We start from the raw sequence: 26,181 nt of genomic DNA, 5'->3' as shown, positions 1-26,181 counted from the left end.
ATTGCTTAGGGTACTTTCCGATTAACTGACACAGGTTCAGGTCCGTGTTGCGACAGTTATCGAGGGAAGTTAGGTGTTCTAGGAAACAATGGAAGCAGTTGCAGGAATTGGTGGGAATAACATCCAGCGTCAATTAAGCGGGCACTACTGTACTTATTGGTATACCTAACAGAGATATCGACACCTATTCGACGTTACAAATTGCATAATTATGACACACTTGTTAAACGATAAATAAGGTTTGAAAATATCGTAACAATCATAGAAGAATAAAGTGTTACCTGTTGTTCGGCGGGAAAAGATAGAGCGAGTAATCATCGCGTTCTTTAAGGCAGCCTTTAGGTTCGAAGAACATGAAGATCTTCTTGATCCTCTCGATGCTACTGGCGCTACCGTGGCCGTTCAGAGATGGCGTCTGTTCGTCCGTGCAGGGATTGTCGTCGTCTTGATCGGGAAGCTGCTTGATTCTGGGCAGTGGACCGGTCTCCATCGACAAATTGTTAATTGTACGCGCCGCTGTTGAACATTGTACCAGCGCATCGTCCGATGGTAACGTTTTTCTCGTTGGGGACTGCACGTTTTCGTATCCGCGCAGCGAGTTCCTCCGCGAGAGGTCGCCGATCCAACGCATCTTTGAAAATATGTCAAATTGAAATACAGTGGACTCGCGATAATTACCCGCTGTATTGGGGGGTTGTAGGGACGGGTAATTCTAGGAAACGGGTAATTATACAGTAGAATTTCCCGTATCCAAGCACCTTAATATTGGAACGTTCTACTATTCGAACGTTCTGTCATCCGAACACTCTAATATTGGAACGTTCTGATATCCGAACACCTTAATATTCGAACGTTCTGTTACCAGAACACCCTAATATTCGAACATTCTATTATCCGAACGTTCTACTACTCGAACGATCTGTTATCCGTACACCCTAATATCCGAACGTTCTGTCATCCAAACACCCTAATATTGGAACGATCTACTATCCGAACATTCCATTATTCGAACGGAGTGTGACCTAAGTTGAAAAATTTACATAATTTGATAGTCCAAAAAATATGGGATCTACAAATATTTGAATTTCTCGATTAGTTTGGACACGAAAGGTTCTATTGTATTCCATTTCTCTCAATGAAGTTTCAGTGAAACATACAAAGTGGCTGCCATTATCTTGAAACTGCAGTCATAGTATTTCAGTATTTTTGAGATTTAAGGGAAATAATATTTTCAGTAAATCTAAGTAGAGAGTAATTTTTTTTTAATGATCCAATCCACTCACCTGATTGGGCGTCATCGTGTAACGCCGTATGGAGGAACTACGGCTTTCGATCGAGTTATTAGGGCTCAGGCTACGGTTATTGCTTGTCAGGACGGCCGTACGGTTATTCGGCGTGTCGCTTTGCGTGTCATTCCTTATCGTGCCGTGTAAATAGCCGCCGTTGAAGCTACAAGCATGTTTAAAGGTACGTTCGTCGATCGAATTGTAAGAGATTAAAAAAAAGAAAAAGGGATAGAAATTGAATTTGTCTATGACTCTCACTTCGAATTGGAGCCAAGTAAATTGCTCCGACCGTTGTTTAAAACGATGGCTCTTCCAGGAGGTTCATCCTCGCATTGAGACCAACGCTTCCTTCTTAGGGATGGTCGGGACAGTTTCCATGAGTAACCTCTTTGTATTCTTGGTGGGCTGGGAGATAGGAATTGAATTATGAATGTTAATTAATTATACTGAAAATAAATTTTTCGGGGTAATGACAAATGAATCTAATGTAATATTGGTAATAATTGTTATAACATACATTATAATTATTATAATATTATTATATCAATATAATTCTATACAATATCAATTGTGTTACAATAATTATTGTGTAATTATATCGTTTACAATAATATTGTTATAATAATATAATAATTGTAACATATGTGAAAACAATTATTATTAATAGGTACTGTATTACATTCAATAGTCTTTGACCCATAAAATTAAATATATTTATTATAAAATATATAAACTATTAATATATATAAATATATTAATCATGTATCCTGATTATGTTTGGTATAAAAGAATACGTTTTATACTACTACTAATAATAATTACGTTTATCCCAGTAATATACATTAAATAAACAATGAGAATGCATAATTACATTGTAATAAAACAATAAACAATGGTTGCTGTTATTATATAATTACCACTACAATTATGTGATTAAAACTGAAAATTCAATTGTTTAAAACATATTGAACGAAGGGTTAACATTTATTTACCTCGAATTGGATGACTCTCTCGCCGCGGGATTAATAGTAGCGGTGACGAGACTTATGCGCCGGGGAAACTGTCCGGCGATAAGGTTCTTGGTCGGTATTTTGTTCGAGACGTCTGGTAATTTTAACAGTCCCGAGGGTATGCTACACTGACTCTGTAATGAAAATATTTCTGTTAAGATTCACAGATTTCCCCTCCCTTAAATATACGTAGTCTAATTGTTACAGCTAACATTGTAGAATGTGTCCTCCTTATATTATTTATAAAAAAAATCACGGATCACTGTTCGAACATGTTTCAAACGATCATAATATTCGGAATATTACTTCGCAGTATTACATATACAATAAAATCGCCTTACGTGCGCAGAACTCGTGATCGCGTGCGCAGTTAACGCGACTGTACTGTATACGTAATATTGCAAAGTAATATTCCGAATATTACGATCGTTTCCAACATCTTGGAACGGTGTTTGAACGTGTGTGTTCGAATAATGCGAAGCTCTGGACCGCACGCGCAGTTAACGCGACTTTACTGTAAATGTAATATTCCGAATATTGTGATCGTTTCAAACATTCGAACACCACACACGTTTAAACACTATTCGACTATGTTTGAATATGATTGATTACCAACCCCACTAGTAAGAAATTATGTATGTACGTACGCCCGAACGATCGATAGATTCGATCGATAGAGCAGCGGTCGGATATACGGCTTGGCAATTCAAGTCCTTGTAACCGACGTCGAGGGTGGTGTTCGGTGAATCCTGAGGTGTAGCTGCCGTGTGAGTAATTATCGGTGGTTGTCCACCCCCGCACATCATTTTGTTCTCCTTCTGAATGTTACATTTCGGCTCGACTATTCGGTGCCTCCAGACCGTGTTCTGCTTCTCTCGGCTGTTGTTGTCTTTGTACTTTCGCAACTCCTCGGCGCTCTGCCACGAGTTCTTCCGGTCCTGCGCGTTCCGTTAACAACATTATTTCTCGTTTAAAGTTTTTATTAGTAGACTGCGGACTTTATGTGTCAGTGGGCATAAACGAATCCGCGTAATGCAACACAATAACTTTCGTGAGGTTTGGTAAAGTTTCTTATTTATTTGTAATATTTTTCTATTCTTTTATAGTACTTTTAATTTACTCAACATCTTTCTTTTATTTTGTTACAATTTTCGGTTATATGTACTTACAATATATCATTCATTTCTAAAGTTTCTGATTTGTTAATATAGTATTATGGAACGCTGACAGAGAAAATGAATTTTCAGCTTAATTTGTGCGTTTGTAAACACTTGATTTATTAAATTTTAATAATATTTTTCATTTATTTCTGAAAAATTTCGTTTGTTTCAAATGTTTCTCACTTTTTCTTAATACATTTCATTTTTAAAAAAATGTTTCTTTGTAACATTTTTAAGTAACTCGTAACATTATTATACCCTGTGACCAGGAGAATAAAGTTTTGTTCAATTTTTCCGTGTTGGCAAACAAACTTGAAATAGTTTGAATTTGCATAAACATCTGCAGTCCATCTAAGTGCATTAAATTCTTTTATAATATTCATCAACTAACCCGAAAAATAAGATTCAACTGCATGAAAATAAAGAAAAAGTTACGAATAAGAACAATGGATTGTAAAGAAATACATGCTTATGTGGAATGTGTTTCCTGTCTATAATTACATTCTGTAGATTATCCTATAAGAGTCATTCCCGTTATAATATAAGATTAGTTGAGAGTAGGTATTGGAACAATAAGAAAACTATTCAAGATAAAAAGAATCCACCAACGAATGAAAATATTGCAACAAAAAGCCAATTTCTCTCTGTAATACCGCTCTTAGCTCCTAGTAGCGTGCCTATAGACAGAGAACACAATGATATTTTTATTCTGAATTAAACTTTGGCAGAACATTTTTACCATGAATTCGCAACATTTTCGCATTAAAGACAGAACCACAGATAATATGAGAAATGTTTCGAAATGATGTGCATTATCAATTTTCAAAGTTTCCAGAATTCTTGTTATAGATTCCTGATATTTGTATAGTTGTAAGCTTATTTTTCCTAAGTAATTATTATTGTTTTTATTATTGTATATTACGAGACTATTATTTGAAATGGTACAAACGTAATAAATAATAATAATACTCACGTTCAACAATAAATGTTTAGTTTAATAATAATAAAAAAAATACTGGATAGACGAAGAACTAAACTTACAAAAAAAAAAGTGGGATGATTGTTATTTATGGTACAATACAATATTAGTAGCAACAAATAGATATCTAATGGATAAAATTCGAATGGCTCTTTTTTCAAAATGATAGTATGCGTGTGTGAAAAAGGATCGGGTGTATTTCCAAATCGTCGTTAAAAATAGAAAATATTCGTGCAGAAACATCTCGCTTGTCTATTGTATGTTCAGGCTGATATGTGTTATCTAACAAGCGTAAGAATAACCTACTCGGTGTGTACCGCATTAATTGGCAGAGTGACCTCGAATGGCCGCGAGTAGCAACAAGTCATTATGTTCGCAATTACTGCAGTTGCAGTACACGATTTCCATGCGAAAATGGAATTACAAGACTCAGTATCTATTATATAAAAACATTAACAGTATTTTTACTTTGAAAATTTGACTTCCGATTCATCGTCACAAAATTTGAAAAGCAGAAGAACATAACCACACTTTTTGATCTTTCCCCGCTTTGATATATTTTAAATATTTTTATATTGCAAAAATGATGCTTTGTTGAGAGACAACAGCAACATTCAGTTAGAAAAAATAATCATTTTCGATTAGAACAGAAGAAAAAGTACAGTTCGTGTATGTTTAATGCTTGCCGAAATAATAATTCACATTTGTGAAGGCAGTTTTGATGAAACTCGTCAAACAGAGCCAAATCTGAGGGTCTGTGTAATTTTTTCACAATTTTGCAAACCAGCAAAGTGGTGACTCGAACTGTTCTTAATTTTAAACATGTAAAACAACGTTATTTTAATTAGACCAAATACTCTGTAATGTTTATATACAGAAACTTAAGTAGAAGTGTACAATAATGGTCAGACGAGTAAAGGGTGATTCTGTTTAATGTGCCACCTAAATTGGCGATGAACTATTTGTTATATGAAAAAAAGTTTGAAACAAAAATTGAAATTGAATAAAATTTTTCGTACATATCATGAGTAATACTAACATTTCTATAGCTAATACTGGTTGTACATAAATTTTATTATAGCTACCTGAGTGTAAGTATCGCTATCAGTGATCGAATGTGATCTCGATATCCTCGACGAGCCATCGTCGCTTCCCAATCCGGCTTCTTTCGCGGCAAGCCTCGCCATTTCCCTCTGTTCCCGTTCTCTTCTTTCATTTCTCTACAAAAACAAGTTTAAGCTCTGTCAGTACTGGTCAAATAAATGCATTATTGATTAAAAATCCACCACATTTCGTATAAAATAACAGTTCGTATAAAATAAAGTTAATAAATGAATTGAAATGTGTCACATAAAACGTGTTAGAATAATTTAATTATGAAAGTATCCTCGTCGATTATAGTCATGATCATAGTATGACTAATACAGTCATTTGCCACCTATTTTTTAATAGCACTAAGTTTGAAAATTCCTGTATATTATAAAACAGTCAAAGCCGTAACGGTAAGTCTAATACAGAGTGGTTCATAAGTCACTTTACTGGTTAAAAATTTCATAACTTTAATAACTACAGATACAATAAAGTCGCTTTAACTGCGCGAAACTCAAGTTAAACGGAATAAATTAAACGCTCGACTAATTCCAGAGAGGATCTCCCCCCAATGGTGGTGATGACGCGTGGACAATTAACGTAGAGGTCATTCCGCGCAGTTAACGCGACTTGCCATATTTTGAAATGGTAAACATACTTATAAGCCATCCCATGTTTATATCTACCGAAAAGTTCTGTCCACCTTCTAATGTACAGAAATTGTCAAACTTCAAGCTACAAAACGTAAGCAGCAAAAGACTATTTAAACTATTCCACTTTTGTGGTTTCGAGAATTCAGTGATTAATCTATCGAAATGGCCATATTTTACCTCTGACGAGAATCCTTCGACAAGAATGGCGACCAGAAGATTGAAAAGAACATAGTTCCCGAAAGTCATCAGCGCGACGAAGTAAAGGGCCGCCCAATGGGAGGTCTTCTGCATTCCGTTGAACAGCACCACGTTCCAATCCTCTTGGGTCAGGATCTACATACCAGAGAGAACAGAAACAAAAAGAAATCTTCGCTATGAACAACGGGGGTATAACGTAATCGTCAATTTTATATTGTCACGAGACGAAGAACGATAGGCAAAACTCCTAATTGAATGAACTCTTAAACAAGCTAGTCTTTTGTATTAAAACGGGTATGGCAGTTACTGGTATGCCGATTGGTAGTCTATCTTGACGACTATTTTTTTTGGAAGCTAATTTTTCATTGGTTTGAGCTCTAGTTTTGTCAGGACTGCAAAAGTCGTGATACCATGAGAAATTCAAAGTACCGATCAGTATCGCCTCGTACTTCATTTTGTTTCTCTCAGACACATACGCGCACTTCGCGACACACAACAGTTTCACCACGAATTTCTCTCTGTGCGAACACAACTGGACAAAACGAAGGCGTAAAGTTTTTATTTTGATTCAATTCGGTCGTAACATTCCCGTGCGTAACACACATAAGGCTCTAGACTGCGGATGCTTACGGAAATGTGTATTTAATTGGTTGGAATAATAATTTCCAATTCATAATTTTTCGAAAATTTTCGATTTTCAAAATGATTTTCTTTGAAATGTTCCGAATCACAATTTGAAATGTAATAAAAATTTGTTTGTGTTTATTAAAGGGGTTCTGTTAAGGGTTCCATTAAGCTCCAAATGAGAAGTTTGGAATAATAATTTACGATCTGTAATTTTTCGACAATTTTCGATTTTCAAAATAATTTTGTTTCAAAAGATCCGATTCGCATAATGTGGAATTTAATAAAAATTTGTTTGTGGTTATTAAGGGGGTCCTGTTAAGGGTTCCATTAAGCTCCAAGTGAGAAGTTTGGAATAATTGCAGAGGTTCACAAGGAGGCTATCACACCAACTAAAAAAATTTACCCAAGATTAAACCAATTTTTATATTCCTTTTTTCCAAAACTTAAAAATAATTCATTTAATAAAAGTCGAAATAAGAGATTCAACAAAACATTAATAAAATTCCCTTATCTTTGACTTGAAAAACACCTTGAAAAGATAAATAAATTTGTTTTCTGGTGCCCATTTTTGTGGATACTAACAATAATAATAGATTGTAAAAACAGGAATAACAATAATAATATCTGGAAACTTGGGATTCGCAAGAGCGTCCGCAGTCCAGACAAGCCAGACCAGATGCGGTTATTTACAAACAAACAAAAAGTAAAGGGGCAACACAGCAATGCTATTGCCTCGTATGTAATTGATCGGTAAACGGACTGTGTTAATCGCACAACAAACAGATCGTTAATCCACGCCTTCGTGTTGCTTGCAGGTTAAAGAAATTGGTGTGAGAAAACCGTGGGCCGAAAAAGAGAGAGAAATTCGTCAGCGTGTTCTTATCATCTGTCATAACGCTCCATTAAACCGCGCGTAAGAGCGAGAGTGAACGGAAGCGAAGAAAATCGTGGAGAAAGAGAGAGAAAGAGAGCGTGGAGAGAGTCGTAGATTAGAGAAAATGAGCTGGAAATGAGCAAAAAAGCGGAAAAATATATTTTTCTTATATTGATGTTCGAATATTTGTATAAATCGCAGGGATTAAAAAAATATTTTCCTGACCCATTCTTTTTGCTTGATCTGTTCTTTGCCTGACTTATATTTTTTGGCTGACCTGCTTTCTGCTTGACACATATTTTTTGCTTGACCTGTTTTTGTCTGACCCTTTTTTGCCTGACTCTGCTTCTGTATATTTACAAGTGAGATGGAAAAATGACACTGCAAACCATGGAAAGATTAACAACAAAGTATATTTACCGTCAGTGTGCATTCTGTGTGATCAATGTGTTAATGAATAAAAATGAATTTCAAGTGATGATCTACGATTTTTGAACCTGTTTAAAAAATTGGAATATTTACAGTTCTTCTTTTCCCACTTGTACGTGAAATAAGAATCATCGAATTGTTTTGTCGTAGATACATGTCTGTTTACTAGGATTAAAATGAATTAATTAAATATAATGAAATTACGCAGAGAGAGTATATAACTCATTACTGTTTGTAATTCTTACAATTATAAATGAAATGAAATTCACATTTTTTAAACAGAACATGTTCGGACTATAATTTGTGTAACACTTGGTCTGCATTTTACCCATGATAATTGTGTGTAACTTTAGGCCACCCTGTATAGAGAATGGTAACGCATAGAAACATTTCGAGAAGGGTTATACGATCTTTTGGTTGATTTATGCAACGAACTCGCATTTTACAGCAGCGTTCTTCCACTTCGTTTAACCGTTTTTTCGAAAGAGTGGGTACAGAAAATACATTCTTCATCCACTGCAGATAGAAAAATAAAAAAAGATGCAGCAAACTGTAGATGCAGACTGCATAATTTATACAAGATGCTCACTGTAATATTCTGAACAATATTAAAAGCATTAATTATAATTTAATTTTAAAAAATAGAAATAATAATAACACAAATTTAACTTTTAATATAAAACTCGTTAAAATGAAAAAAATTATGAAATTTAGTAGAATTTCCGTTCTGTTTTTACTCTAATAATCCTTAAAAAATCCTAATAATCTATACTATTTTACTCTAATAATCTATATTATGAATTACTCTAAAAAATCTTAATTATGAATAGAAATGTCAAGTTAATTACGTTTTTCATACATTTTTTCAGAAAAACGTTGATTTATGTAAAAATTCGTAATTTATGCATATAATTCTACTTTCAGTAGCAAATGTGTTAAATAAAACGGCACCGATTGTATATCATTAGTTTCAGTTACTCTAAAAATTGAAAACAAATTGAAAATCTTCTGAAAATGTACTCCAAACACAAATAATAATTGTTTACAATCTCAGCTAGTGCCAAAAAATTACGCACGTATACTTCAATACTCTCTTGAGTGTAGCTTTCACAGCTGCGTCCATTTTTTTACTCTCAACAGTAGCCCTCTTACAATCAAGTCCACAAATAGTATTGCAATGAACATCCTGTAGATATGAGTATAAATATATCTAGATATACTGGTAATAAAATATCGAAACAGAGGAAGATATGGAAGTAGATACAAGGATATGGACATAAATACAGATGTAAATACAGATACAGACACTGAAAATGGACATAGATGTAGACACAGAGGTAGACATAGATGTAGACATAGATGTAGAGACATAGATGTAGACACAGAAGTAGCCATAGATGTAGACATAGATGTAGACACAGAAGTAGACATAGATGTAGACATAAATGTAGACATAGATTTAGACATGGATGTAGACATAGATGTAGACATAGATGTAGACATAGATGTAGACATAGATTTAGACATAGATTTAGACATAGATGTAGACATAGATGTAGACATAGATGTAGACATAGATGTAGACATAGATGTAGACATAGATGTAGACATAGATGTAGACATAGATGTAGGCATAGATGTAGACATAGATGTAGATGCAGACATGCATACAGATATAGATGTGGCTATAAATATGAATATTGAATATAGATATATTATATATGTATAGATGTAGATACAGATGTAGGCAGAGACACGAATTAGATGTAGGCATAGGTATAGATATAAGCACGGATGCAGAGACGGCGAGAGAAGGGAAGTACCTTGTGCTTATGTAATTATTCATAGTGCATAAACAGTGTTTTTTTTTTCTTTTATTTTTGGTGTAAGAGGGAGGAACAGTGGTACCTGAAAGACCGTGACAAGTGCCCAGACGATGTCGTTGAAATGTTTGCGATCACAGCGGCACATTGGGTGCCGCGAGACCACCTCGGCACAGGTGCAGGGCCGACTCCGGTCCGCCCACATGCAAAACTTACCCCCGAACAGGTACATCCCTAGGATGCTGCAACCGAGACAACCCGCCTGCCTAAAGTATCACCGCGATTCAGATCGACGGTTTTAAGGATAAGGGATCCAGGAAGGAGGGGGATACCGATATACGCCACTCCTCTTGAAGCGTCTTCCTCTTTTTCATAGTACCTCCCTCTCTATAAGCGCGCTTCAGTCACTTTCTTAAAATTTCATTGGTCAGCCATACGCACGCGCAGACTCATTCTACCGTCTCTTCATCTGTCGTGAATCGAATTTCACTCTGCAATTAACTACAGTATTCTCTTTCTCCCTATAAGGGCGCTTTTCATCTTTTTAAAATTCCTGTAGCGTATTAAGTCTTCGTAATTAACCACAGTGTTTTTCTGGCCACTATAAACGCAATTTGTTCGGCTTCTTTAGTGCTACGTCTCGTATAAATTATAATACGCTGCGTGTTTATAGACACAGCGGATTCGATGGTAATTTGAAAAATGATGAGTCTAATATGAAAAATTTGAAATATAATCTGTCCTATATGCCCGCGTTAGGGTCTCCTAGACGTTATACAGGGTGATCCACCCATCGCTGCCACCTAATTTACTTGTAAACTTTTTGTTATATGAAAAAATATTTCAAATAAAAGTATAGTACATTAGTATTGATTTTTGGACCCATGTACTCTAATAGTTTTTTATTCAGCGTTCAACGCTCTTTCCGATTGCAGGGTCAAATTTTACACACGACGATACAAAATCTCAAGGTGACCTTCATATCCCGATAAACAAGCAAAATTGCAAAAAACTAATTACTACACTGTACGCTCCCCTTGATACCATACAACTTATTTTCGAAACATTTTTTCATACAACAAACAGTTTACAAGTAAATTAGGTACAAGCGTTAAATAAATCGGCCTGTAGCATATACAAAAAACAACCAAAACAACCTTCTTTAAATGTAAATTCGATAGTAAATCGTCGATTATATGGAATTTATATATTTAAGGGTACTTTATTATTTAAACTACTTACAAAAAATAAAACTACTATATTTGCCGTCTTTGACCACGAACAATGCCCGCCACGGATGAAGAGAGTAGAGAAATCTATAATGTGTATGGCTGCTAGTGATTCGAACCGACGTCCATCACCAATTGTTTCAGCTCGATTGGTTTTATCACTTACTCTCGCCCATACGAACAATCGGAGAAATGGGTCGAATGATCGCGATTTGAGCTATCCTCGACTCGAAAAAAGTACGTTCAGATCATGTAATGGCTTCGATGTCAGCCTCCTCAAATCGTGGGTCTGAATATTTTAAATGGTAATTCCGTGCTGGAATTGTGTCCCCGTTCGGTCATCACGATATTATTCATCCGGTTGGAAATGATTATTACTCACGGATGAATAGAGCTGGGATTCGAATGCCGCGTAAAGGAGAAATTGCGCGTCCTTGCGTCGCGATACAAAGCTCGATTCCTAATTCAAAAAATTACGATAACATAAAATTATTTTATTAACGGGTTTCCATTGTGGAATACAATTTTTCTAAAATTTTAAATAAATCACAACTTCTTTTGTCAGTAGAAAAATGTCTAAAAATAATTACACTATTTGGCACTCACTTGTGGCTGAGTTACTAAAAGAACCAATATGACGGAGCTGGATTATGAACTACCATACACTATGTTTATGCAGAGGAAATTTACTCTTCAATAAACAAGTAAGAATCAATAACTTCATTCGACAAATTCAAATTCTATTTCCACGTTTCATATTTCATGTTTCGTACATCGACAAAAAATAATTGGAAATAATAATATGTAAAACTCGATGTGACACGAAAATCGGCTCCATTTTGAAGTTTTAGCGGGAAATTTGAATATGGATGTTTGAATCGTTTGAAATTTAAATTGTTTGATATTTATCTAAAGTTCTAAATGCATGGTAATAATTTTGTGTCGCGTAATTGTTGAATCGAACTGACGACAATTGGTTTGTAAACGAAAAGTTATTAAATTGAATGGAAAGATGCTTCGAGGGGGCAGCGATTAAGCAGGTATGTCGGGTGGACAGCGGAAACAACTGTCACTCGAAGCTTGTATACAGTCACATTATGCAAGATCGGCGTATGTCTTTGTTCCACTTATACAAATACGTGTGTCTTCGTATCCAGAACAAGGAAACAAATAGGCGCAACGTGTATAAAGATACTCGTATGTTGTTATCAAGCGAATGTTACAGAAGCTGTGGTGTAACTGTAAGAAACTGTTACCATTGAATTTTTATCAACAAAACATTCTATCATCAACGTCCTTTACTGATCGAAATTAACAAAATACTCACGATTATATTCGTTTAATAAAAAAAAATGCCGATAAATTATCCAAGTTTCTTTCGTGGAGTATGGAGTATCAACAATTTTTCACGGAAAAAGTCCCTAGTTTTTTTTAAACTTATAAATAATTCCTAAAAAATAATATAGAGTTTCCTTGTCAGCTTGTTACATAACTTTGTAAATATCATAATAAATAAAATTTTCAGTTTAACTCTGATAATGAAGTGATACGACATAATTTTGCGAGGAAAGATTGTTTAGTTTGAAAGACAATTTATAGACTATTTTCAAAAGTATTAAAAATATATTTAACAAAAGAATGGTTTATTTGTATAACGTATTCATTCATCTTGATTGCTTTGTTATGCTAGATCCAAAAAAAGTAAATGTTATATTTTACTAGTAACTTGAATAATAGATATTCTATTTTATTTGTTTCTAAGAGAGATTAAATTCCTTAAGAAAAATTAATTGTTCTTCAACAATTTATAGGTCTTCTAAAAAATTAAATGAGAAATTTTTATTAAGAGACTATTATGAATTGTTGTCATTAACTTCCATGCATTTTTGTACATACAGTATATTAATCAAATTGTTACAGTTTTTATCACCATTTCTGGTTACACAATTGGTACACATTTGTGTGACACATAAGTTAAGTTATATATTTTTGCATATACAAAAAAAATTTTTAATTTCCCCACTTATTTAACAGCTCAAGGGTATCTAACCCCTTAAGTATTTCACATACTTTTCGTTGTGATTTGACGCTCCAGCCTCCACGAAAACGATCGAACAGAAAATAACTCGCGATCCGCCATTGTTACGGGACCGATATACAGGGTATAACAAAAGTGTTATAGGTCCCTGCAAAGGGGTACTCGTGAGATGATTTGGAACAAGTTTTTCCTTAGCAGAAATGTTAACAAAGCCTCGGATAACATTTTTGCTAAGGAAAAACTTGTTCCAAATCACCTGACGAGTGACTCATTTCAGGGACCTACAACACTTTTGTCACACCTTGTATATGTATCCCATCGAAGTGTTATAACAATCGTTGCAGAATGCACGTGGCAAACGTGTTTCGAGAAACAAAAACGAGAAAAAGAATTTAAATATAAACGGTGAAGTGCAAATGTTACATAGTTTCTAAAATATAAAGTTTGAAAATCTTGAACGAACTTTCAGCGACTAGTTGCACAATGTATTTAAGTAGTCACTATACAGTTATCGGTATTAGCGGTATCTGTGGTATCGTCATTGATGTACCTTATTATGTATGCCTCTAGTACAGTAGGACTCCACTTATCTGAACGAAAATCGACGAGCAAATCTGTTCGTACAACTACAAGCAACTATACAAAATGTCTCCGTACCTTCGTGATCCCTTAAAATAAAGTTTTAATCCAATTTTACATCCTTGTCAATATTATTATGTATTATAAATAAGTACAATTACAATAAAGTCGCGATAACTGCGCGCTGGATAAATACCCGTTAGAAGTGCCACTCTACTCACGCGTGCGCAGCCCACTTCTTGCCTTCTGTTGTCACTAATTGGTCGAATGACCTTCTATTGGCTCACGATAATTACCCGTTCCTAGAACTGCTCGCTTCTGGACCCCGAAAGGCAGGTAATTATCGCGAGTTTACTGTACTTGTTGAGTCTACTTGTGTATACCGTCCACGCCATATAAATCTATCGATTCTTCCTTCTGCCATTGGTAGAATACAGGTATACGTAAATTTTTCTGTTATTCTGAAGTGTATTGGATGTATAGGGTGAACCACCTAAATGAGATCAACTGAGTATCTACGTCACTCGTTTTATATAAAAAAGTTCCTTATGGCCGAATTTACAGACTATGTAAATGGATATACTTTCAAGGTCATTTTTAAGAGATTTCAAGGTCTATGGTATTTTTAAACAATAAATGCCTACATTTTACTTCTACATACTTCCAGAACATGAAAAAAAAAACAAATTCAACAACCTTAACAACCATAATCTCGAATTACAGTAAATTCTCGATAACTGCTCTGAAGGATCTCTACGTTAAATACTTCTATTTCATCCCCGTTATTGAGGGAGCTTTCACGCTGGAGGCTTGGCCCGAAATGCAGTTCATGAATTCGAAGAGATATCGTGTCTGTCTGCGATAACTACTCCAAAGTGGCTCCAAGTTTCGAGCATTTAATACTACGATAATTTACGTTTCGATAATTTCATCGAAGATTTACTGTATTTCCGTCTGCAGCTGTACTAAACAACTATGAATTCCGTTTGGATACAAACGTAATGAATCGACGTACCAAATTATCACAGGAAATTTTAATTGCCTTCAGATGAAAATAAAGGAGTTATTCAAGTGACCTCATTCAGGTGGTCCACCATGTATACAGTAAAATAATTAAACCGAATAATAAGTGGGAATAATTTATCGATAGGACTGTGCTATAATACTTATTTCACACTCTAATTTAATTCACATGAAAATTTCAGCCACTATGTTTAAAGATTTCGTAATTACCCGATCCATTATCGAGACACATTAAATTCGTATCATTCCATTATTATCAATATTATTATCATTATTATAATATATTATCCCCAATACAATTATTATTAAAGTCAGTAAAGTCACTTTGTTACAGTATTTGGTCCACGTGGCCAGAGTTCGGATAAGCGTTCGCCAAAGGTTCGCTAAACCGGGGAACCTAACAAAATTCGTTCAAACAAATTGGAGTCCTCCTGCAATCGTCTACCTGGGAGTGGCTAAGGCAAGGTATCGGGTTGGGGCAGGTGTCTATCTACAGCAAACTAATTAGGAATTAATTAAAAATACGGCAGAATATCGTACGCAATTACGTGTGTGGGAGACGATTTGTATTCCGGTCAGAATATACTTTTGCCCCGGGGGTATTTCTTTTTTCTTTTCTTTCCGCGATTTATGGATCACGATGCAATGATTATCCGGCATGATCGATCTTTTGTTCAAATTTTAGCCGCGCGCGCACGATCGAAACGGCAATGGACGAGCTTAAAAATGGGAACAATAGAGAAACGAAATGACGGAGAGTGACACGGCAAGTGAAGTAGAACAGTAATATGCGAAGAAACGGATGTGTAGAAAAATATTCTCAATCGTTAATGAGAACCGAATGCGCTTGAATAAATGACACACGGAAGGGTCGAGGCGGTGGGCTACACTGTTAAAAAATTCACGGCGAAACCGGAGGTGAATTTACGGTCGAACGACGTGTATGTATGTATATACCGTCTCCCGTGTCAAGTTTCGTTTAAAACATTTTTATTGGCCCGTTATTTGTGGATCTGTTATGAATTATACCAGGGCGAGTACACGAAAAACAGAATAGCTAAATATCTCTGTTAGGACTGAAGATGGGGAGAAAATTGTCGAAGAGGAATGTTGTATTGTTCATGAGAGGCAAATATGATGGTACAAACGGGTGTACTGTTTGACGTTATTTTCAGTATTATTAAAAGGTCGTCGATGTTTCTTTTAATGGCACAATGTATTTTGAAATTCGTAGCGTGGTCGCTGAGGTCGAGACAAATTCAGCGATAGGGGGCTCTATGACCTCGAATGACCTTTAAATGACCTTGAAATGGCCTTCGACATGACATTTGAAATGATCTTTGAAATGACCTTTAAAATAACCTTGAAATGACTTTGAAATCGCTTTTGACATTACCTTTAAAATGACTCTTAAAGTAACCTTAAAATGACCGGAAAATGATCTGAAAGTGACCTCAAAATGACCATGAAGTGGTCTTTAAGTGGTGTTGAAATGACCTTGAAATGACCTTGACTTGACCATGAAATGATCTTGAAGATACCGTCAAACAGAAGATCTGTTTAGATCACCATACTTTCTCCATATATTTGAACAGTACAACTTTCTTCTTTGGTATTGTTTCTTGTGACTCACCCTGTAGATAGACTGCGGATGTTCACGACATTAGACAATTGTAGACAGTAAGTTGGGAAACTATAATCAAATAGAGACAGTGTTCCGATAGGCTCGAAAAAAATAAGAATCTGAATAACATTTCTTTAATTTTTTTGTATAGGTATGTACTGACTTTTGGACGATTAAATGTATTGTATATGCGTAAAATCCGCAGTCTAATTACGGCAGTTTTTTTTCTGTACTCGCTGGGAACTCTAACTGTTGGTTGTTGACTTCTTACTGTATCATTTGACCTTCAATTTAAATTTTTGTTAAAGAATGCAAAAATCTAATTCTTGTATTTAATTGTTTTTATTGACCTCTAATTGAGATTTTTGTTAAAAATTCTAAAATTCAAACTCTCAAGTTTAGTCGTTTTTCTTGGACTGTAATGTAAATTCTTATCGAAAATTTAAAAAATCTAACTTTACTGTTGAATCGTTTTAATTGGGCTGCAACTTAATTGTTCATTCAAATTGTAGACCAAAACCACTCTAAATTGTGAATTAAATGTAATTGATAAAAGAATTTTCATCAAAGGTACAAAAAATGGGTTTTATTATGTTCAACGACTTTATAATGAAAATTATTACGCGTAACTGGTATTGAACGCTTTCAAAACGTCAAAATATTCTTATGAATCATTTATATGTCATGTAAGAAGGACAAAAATACGCGATAAAAAATTATTTCGCAATTTTTAAATAGTTTGGGAATGAAAGGGTTAACCGAACATTACGACAAAACCTATGGAACAACACAACAGTTAGTGATCCCTGCTGTAGTTTACGATCCACCATTAACAAATACATAGAAGATGTCCCGAAAAGATGGAACAATCCGTAACATCAATATTCCTCACGTAAATACAAATCGAAAAGTCCTTTACCGTTTTGTAATCTGAAGCTCCGTTTCTGAGATATTAGCAGTTAAACGAACTGGAATCAGGTGAGCGGTGGGCCACACGTACGCGCAAACCGCTCAGCTGATTCCAGTTCGTTTAACTGCTAATATCTCGGAAACGGAGCTTCAGATTACAAAACGGTAAAGGACTTTTCGATTTGTATTTACATGAGGAATATATGTACATGTTACGGATAGTCCCATTTGCTTAAGACACCCTGTATAAAACTATTATCCCGTAGATCTCAGTGCCGTTTTTCACAGTGTAACGGAAGTTAGTATGATCGAATGTCGATATTACTGTTAAGAATAATATACGTGTGCACACCAAGATCAGAAGCAACACAACGGACGCTCAAGGAACACGATACTCAGCATGCAAAAAAGCGTACACAAGAAACGTACGGACACGATACAATCATCATGCACAGGTCCGTCGAGCCTACGACCAGATGTGTCGACGTTAATGCGATCGATGCTGGGACAAAAAAGCGTCGAATACCAAAATAAAATATAGAACATATATCAGTGTTCACCGATCTAGCGCTGCCACAACTCGAACGGTTCGTCAGTCTCTTGCGAAGAACTCACAACAACAACAACGAACAACAACAACCACAACATTCTACCACTGTACGACACGTGAAACTTCTAATAATTTTTCATTTGTGATCCACAAAGAAAAACAGATAATGGATGCAACTGGCAGGCGTAATATTATCAAAAGTGCAAACTTTGGACGACCACTTGCAACAACGAGAAAAACGGCAATCGACAGGCCTGGATATATATTGTCTAAACGCGAAGCTTACACTATGCAATTTTCGTGATAGACGGTGACAAAGTCAACTTATATTTCACGGTCGACTCGAAGCGTGTGTTTCGCGGGGCGTAAGCTGTCTGGGACTGGAATGATATATTTTGGTTGCTGTGTTTTGGTTTCCTTTGCGATGATGGGGGGGAAGAAGGTGTGATTCGAAGTACCCTTTGTCTAGCGGTTGGTGACCAATTTCCTCCTGAATGGTTTCCACAGGTTTATGTCGTCCGTAATAATATTCAAATATTTAATTTTAATACGTTGTTTTTTTACTTACTGGTTGTATGAAAAGATGTAATAGGTTTACAATGGTTTGTTGTGATTTGTAGTGGTTTGAACTGATTTCTTATGATTTGTAATGGTTTGTAATGGTTTATAATAGTTTATAGTGGTTTGTAGTGGTTTGTAGTGTTTTGTAGTAATTTTTTTCTTACGGGTTAGGACATTAACTATAGAACTAACAATGTTGAATTGATACTAAATTAAATTGTATAATGTATAACAAAATATAATATTAATAAAAATTAATAGTATCTCCATGATTTCAGTGATTGTGACACGAGAAATCTAAAATCAGCCATTTTGATGTTTTCGGTAGTTCTAGTGTTAGAAATTGTTACCTTCGAGGTCCTGTTATTTAATGTTTGGTTTGATGGAATATAGTGCAATATAATTGTGGTTTTATTTATTATTCAAAGTCTTTTTGTAAAACTTTGTTGCAACTCATTTTTGCACCGTAATGTCATACGTGCGTTTATAAATATTAATTGATGTAAAAATAAATTGCAAATTTATTATTTTCCAAATAAATTATAAAGTTATATTTTTAAATACAATATATTTATTTAAATTTATAATATATTCCCAAATATTGATTAAAAAAAATTTAATCACGAAAATTATTAATTACATTTTATATATAAGTGTACTTTAGATTTTTATATATTTCACTAGTTTAAGTCATGTAATTCGTAAAATCACGTTTTGTGTAGTTATTTTCTCCTTTACATAAAGAAATTCGTGACTCTAAATTGTTACTAAAATCACTATTCAATATTTGTAACAAGATTATTAATAAACTAACGTGAACAAGTCTTTATTAATCCTTTGTAAGTCTGACGTCACTATTTGGTACAAAGCAGAGAAGAGAATATCGATCTTGCGGATGCGTAATGAGCCACTCTCTGCTCCAAACATGAAAATCAGTGTCTGACAAATTTCCGTAAAAACATTCCAACTACGTATATTCTAAAATTGAAAACAAAATGAAAATACATTGAACATAATTCGATTCCTTAAATGTTTCCACATTTCATCAACATTTAAACCAAACAGATTTTATTAACTTACCCAAAGGAAAACAATATCCATCAAATATTCACCCTCTCTTAATAATGCTAATAATGTCATTATTACATCATTGAAAATGTCCACTAAATTGTATATTTCTGTAAAATTTTGGTCCAAAGCAAATGCATTATCTACGCAAAAAAATAAAAATGTAAGAAACTAATTGCTCGTTTTCGACGAATAACGCACTAGAATTATAATTATATTAATCAAAATAACATTAGGCGATAGATTATTAACTAAATGAAATCGTGAGTCATAAGTTTATATTTGTGTGGGAATTTGTAATATATTTGCAAAAAAAATTCTACGTCTTGTACGTATTACCTACGTGAACACCTTAACGACAATAACAAAAATATTCTCCCGTGAAAGACCTGTAGAAACCGTCCAGGGGGAAATGGCGACGGAAGCACAATAGACATAAAAAAAGTAGGAAAAATGATAGCAAAAAAAGCACGCCCAAACGGCCAGCTCGACGCGCGGCTACGTTACGCGTGGTCGGGAGACGTTGTTCAACCCCTCTCAACTGCGGAGGGTGTAGACCACAAAACCGTGAAAATGAATTAAATTCAGGTTTAGGCCATTGAAAAATTAATTAAATGCAGATTTCTGTGCCTCGATCAAGAACAAGCGAGATAGAGTTGAGGCGAACCTATTCATCAACCTCTGTATACCTAATCGAAAAATTTCATAATTTTTAATAAAAATTTTGCAAGTCTTATCAGTAAATTGATGAGATTTTTCCGATGAAAATGAGTCCAAACACGGCGTCCTTCGAAAGATGTTTAATACTTGGACGACGGTGTCTGGGTCTGTTTTAATCAATCAGTTTAAATAATTATTAATGTCTAACTGCTGTTCTATCATCACATTGTTGCCCAATTTCTAATTTCAAAGAGCTTAGACTACTCTATCTCGCTTGGATATCCAACATCTACAGACAAACTCCGCAGTTGTCACGCTCGCTACCAACTGCGATGCATCACGAATGAGAGACGTATGCTGGCAATATTAGCAATCAACAAAAATCTAAAAAATCTGCTCCTCAAAATTCAAATATTACAGCGCAATATTTATAGCACCTTGTTAGGCTCCCTCTGACACCTAAATGCCCAATTAAACGCACTATACAAAGTCGAGAATTATGAATCCAGCGTAATCTCTGTCGAACAATTTCATACCCAAATGGTAGCGATCGCGATAAATCAGTGGTGTCCAAACAAAGCTACGAAACTGAGGCCCGTTCCCCCAGCTCTATTTTGCAAGCTTATGATACTGCTACAAGTACACTATACGCAGCCAATTCGATTATCTCCCGGTTATTCCAGTGCCTTTAGAAGAGGAACGAACCTCCAAAGCATGGACATCACTGTATCAACCATATTCACCGCCACGACGGTCACCGGTGACCGACACTACATCTCAGTGTCAAATAATACGTAGTCAGCTGAAGTAGGTCAGACGGTGAACGGTTAAGGCAGAAATAACGAACTGGTGGCCAGGAGCAGCTCCTACTTGAGCGCCCCCTAGAGCAGGATCCCCATACCTGATCGACTCCATCAGCCCACTATCGCGTCTGTCACACTACTAGGTCACTATCTTTCAATGGTCAGCTCGTATACTGACTGTACTCTGAGCACGATTGCATGTTCAGTCTTAGTAGGTAGTGGGGGAGCTAAAGGGGGTCTTATGGCCCTGGCGGAGTTCGTCACCTCTACTTTGAAGGGGTCACAGTAAGCTCTCGATAGCAACTCGGCTTGTTCTTGTGTCGAAATTTTTATCTCAAGAGCGTCCTATTAGGTACCAGGGTTTCTACACTTCAACTATGTACCGTTTGTCTTGCCAAAGACTAGACTCAAAAATGAGGATCCAATGATGGTATACCTGGGTCACCTGGATCCAGGTACCATGTCCAACTGGGAGCTTATAGCCTGTAATCGTTGCGTGACTTTGGAATGCAATGACGTCAGAAATGTATCCCTTATTGCGATAAGCGCCAGATAGTAGACTTAAGTGCAGAGCTGCGATCAGTAGCCTACTGTTACAGTAGAACTTGGATGATCTCGTCCTCTAATGGATAGTAGCTTTTAAAGAGAATTTAAAGTGGATGAAAAGAGTATTGCAGCATTTAGGTCTGCTATAGTGAATATACCGAAGTGACGAAGTTTGATAGAGCTGAAGTTAGGATCTAACAAACAAAGTTCGGTAACCCAATAATTCTGATTTTTTTTAAACTTTAGAGTGAAAACATCCCTTGAAGGTAGATAGGTGTTTCCATATTTCTCTGTATATCTTTAAAACTACCATAAATATAAAAAAATGGTTAGAATAAAAATTGAATGGTTTCTTATGCTTTATAAAACGATGCAATTAAATTAATAATTAATAAAAGTGGGGGGGGGGTGTTTTTATTTAAACAAAGAATTTTTATCAATTTAATTGCATCGTTTTATAGATCATAATAAACCATTTAATTTTTATTATAACCATTTTTTTATATCTACGATAGTTTTAAAGATATACAGGGAAATATGAAAACACCTATTTACCTTCAAGGGATGTTTTTACCCTGAAGAACTGAAATTGGGCCAAAAACAAAAATTGCGCTATACTTCTCTTGAGGTCCCCTACAAACCTGCGAAGTTTAAAAAATACGGAATTTTCGGGTTACCGAACTTCCCTTGTAAAAGTCTTTTCGGCAAAAGTGGATCTAGGATGATACTCTTTACAAGAAGTAAAGAGTTTTTTTAAGGCTCATGTATGAAAATTGTCCCGATAGATGAGATTGAATGATGGATAATCGAAGTTCTACTGTAGATGAACCGCGCTTAGCTACCCAACAAGCTGCGTATTGGAGGTGCGCAATAGAGAAGCGAAGAAAGATTAGGAAAAATTTCGAATGACCCGTGGCCTCTTCCTACCTCGATACGGCGACATGCCATTAGGAGCGAGTTCATGTATCTCTTTCTCTCTCTCTCTCTCTCTCTCTCTCTCTCTCTCTCTATCTCTCTTTCTTTCTCGATTCATACATACGTTACCTTAGGCCTCGCGAAATCATAAAAGTACAGGTCTCTCTGCGCTCGCACGAGTTTAGCCTCGAACGTGATAGTCACGTTACTATACTCAATGGGTGTAATACAAAGAATACTTAGCGTACGGTGGATGCGTGTGTGAAACGTTTAATATACGTACACATTGTATATAATACGAGTACGTGTGATATATATAATATAACACTATATAATAATAGAGGATGGAAAAAAAGCCGTCACGAGAGATACGCGAAAAAGTATCCTTTTTCGGTATATTTTTTCTGTTTTTTTTTTTGGGGAGGAATTGTTTGTTTTTTTTCTTTCTTTTGTTTTTTTTAGGTACCTGAAACACCGTCACAATAGCCCAGAGTAACGAGTCAAAGTTTTTTCTATCACACTCGACGTCAGAGCTGCCTTTCATCGTTTCACAGAATTTGCAACCAAACAGGTTCATCCCGAGAATACTACAACACAACGAAACGTGCAATGTACTTCCTTATCCGTAAATATATAGACAGATAGATAGATGGGGAGGTATGATTTTGCGGAAGAGAGAATCACGAATGAGGGTGGGGCTGGTAGACAGTTCGTGAGATTTTTAACAAAATTACATGAAAATAATTAGTGATTAAATTCTGTTTATAAAATTACGACAATCAGGTTCGTTCTTATAGCTTCTGTTTATGGTTTAAGCAAGGGACTTCAGAATTTGGACGAAGAAACGAGATATTCAAAAATTTATCTTTTGGTTATGTTAAGCTTTTTTAATAAAAAAAATAGTATTTTATAGACGCTTTTACGACGGTGCACATTCACGATTTTCGCGTTTGTTCGCTATAAAATTGTAACGAGTCTCGAGCTTCGATCTGAACAAAATGGCACCTCGTTTGAAAGTTAGTTCTAGACAAAATGGCGCCGCGTCTCGAGGAACTATCCAAAGCGAACAGGATTTATTTCCACGTTACGAGAATTTATTTCAATTGTAAACTGAAATCTTCTGAAATTACTGGATGCATTACACAAATCACAATTTCCATTATTGAATACAAAGATTGTTCAAAACGAAACAGATTCTATTTCGGGTATTAATCAGAAATGTAATCAACGTCGTAATTCTTAGCCCCAATGTTTTGTCCATTTCACGTAATAGACATTATAGATAAATTTATCATAATTTTTTTTATGAAAAAACGGAAAATAAATTGAATGAAGAATGGATAAATAAAGCGCAATATTCTAAACTGAAATCTGTATGTAGTGACATTTAGATCGCTGATGATGTATCGATGAATATCAGGCCATTAAACTCAGATATTGCAAATACAACCATTACTTATCCCATAAGTAATGTCGTTCTGCCACGATAGAAATTACAGGGTGGCTACCATGTTAAGAATTACAAGATGGCAGCCATGTTAAAAATTGTAAGATGATCGCCAATAGAAGCCCACAGTAATACTTCATACCACACGAGTTGAAATATGAAATTGAAACACTGGCAGTTTGTCAAAAGTGTACTTCTTTCCGATATTATTGAGTATATATAAAATTAATTATCATTTTCCCGTTGAAAATCTTTGTTAATATTGAATAATTATTGATACTTGAAACAGTCATTTTAATTTCAGATTCAAGTATGCAATTTGTCTTGTAACGAAAAAACTGAAATATTACCAATACTTTTACACATAATGAGTGCTTCTGTTATTAATCAGTAACAGATTACCCAATTATCCCTATTTACTTTTATTTCTTTCTGTTCATACATACTCTGAATGGTTTCAACGAATAAATACAATAAAGTCGCGTTAACTGCGCAGAAAGACTCCTACGATAACTTTGCATGCGTTATCCCCATCACTGGCGAGATCTCCCTGGAACCAGTGAAAGCTTCTCTTTCACGAGCTGACGGCTGAACGAGGGGAATAAAAAAAAAGATTAAACGCTGACGCGTCGGTGAAACAATGCTAATGTAACTCTCCACCGTCTCGACTCTTATCTTCTAGAAATTATATTGTATTTACAAAGGCGAGCAACTGTTGCCCGGCTGAAAATTTATAAGAGGTTGAAATGCTGACCGTTCACGCTTACTGCGCGCATGCGGCCCCGAGTTTCGCGCAGTTAACGCGACTTTACTTTATACTGCAAGAAACATATTCGTATCTATCTTATCTTTTTCTTGTATATTAAATTCGATATTAATATATGAATAAAGGTTCATTTCTTGCAAAAGAACTATGAAGTTAGCTTCGTAACAGCACGACAGTTACTTATGGTATACAAGCCTGACATCCAAACAGGCGGCCGAAAGAAACTATTTATCAGACTGCGAAAGGTCCATTCTTAACCGTGGGGTGATAGAGGGTGGGGGTGGAGTGGGGGTAGGTAAAAAAATGATGGTCTTTCATTCGCAAGCTGTCTAATATCGATGACCACACCGAGGCGCACGCACTTTCGTAGGCACTTGGAAACAATATATAGAGTACACAGCAGAAACAAAATAATAAAAGGAAGAGAACGGTAGCGACAGTAAGAAAAAGAGACGTACGAATACACGAATAATCAATAGGTAATAATAGAGATATATATATACATATAGCTCTCTCGTACTCATCGCTAGATAAAAGAAGCACCATGCACCACCATGAGAATAATTTACCTGTATACATGGTTTCCCATTTAAATCGACTCACTCGAATATCTCCGAAACTGTTGGCGATATTAAAAGCTGTTTCAGACAAAACTTAAATTGTATCAGGGGACACACTTTCCGATGCGAGTAACTTTTTTCTATGCGGACATGTAGGAGTCGTATGAAGGTCAACTTTTTTCTGTATATGGAATCTTAAATTTTTGAATGCACTACTTCGCCATAATATACAGGGAATAACAAGTAGCATCACAAACGATGCATTAAAAAATACACGAATCGATTTAAAAAAAGAACAAATTTTACCTTCATATGACCTGTTCGCGTCCCCATAGGAAAAAGTTACTCATATCATAAAATGTGCCCCCTGATACCATTTAACTTTTGCCTGAACCATTTTTCAATATCGTCAACAGTTTCGGAGCTATTTGAGTGGGTCGATTTAAATAGAATACCCCGTATATATATACTTATATCGATAGTTCATATATGTATATACGTATATAATAACAGGTGTCCTCTAAGAAACGGTCAAAAGTAATATACACGTTCGATGCCTCAAGCCATGAGAAAGGGCCAACAAGACATCCCTCGTAGACGTGCCAACAAAAACACCCATCGGCCATTACCATTGAACAACGTCAGAAAATCAACAAAAAAAAAACAAATGCCGCTCGATAAACGCTCATGAGGATATCGAAGAGGGAAAAAAAAATACAGTTGGAAAAAAAACGTGAGGTCAGGTGAACAATCAGAGCTGGCAGTATATATATAT

General features: G+C 35.4%; 1 protein-coding gene across 1 annotated transcript in view; it reads right to left on the bottom strand.

Annotated features, from left to right (window-relative positions):
- The window catches only part of LOC107185505 (voltage-dependent T-type calcium channel subunit alpha-1G-like), a 126,388-nt gene that overhangs the window by 9,677 nt on the left and 90,530 nt on the right, over positions 1-26,181 (bottom strand). The window contains 8 exon segments of the mRNA XM_015573197.1: positions 282-631; positions 1,284-1,449; positions 1,545-1,691; positions 2,279-2,430; positions 2,944-3,234; positions 5,521-5,655; positions 6,355-6,510; positions 10,214-10,370. Of these exon segments, the coding sequence (XP_015428683.1) occupies positions 282-631; positions 1,284-1,449; positions 1,545-1,691; positions 2,279-2,430; positions 2,944-3,234; positions 5,521-5,655; positions 6,355-6,510; positions 10,214-10,370 (1,554 nt within the window).

This window comes from Dufourea novaeangliae, unplaced genomic scaffold (genome assembly GCF_001272555.1).
Source record: "Dufourea novaeangliae isolate 0120121106 unplaced genomic scaffold, ASM127255v1 scaffold48, whole genome shotgun sequence".
Taxonomy (NCBI): Eukaryota; Metazoa; Arthropoda; class Insecta; order Hymenoptera; family Halictidae; genus Dufourea; species Dufourea novaeangliae.
This window is presented reverse-complemented; position numbering and strand designations above follow the sequence as displayed.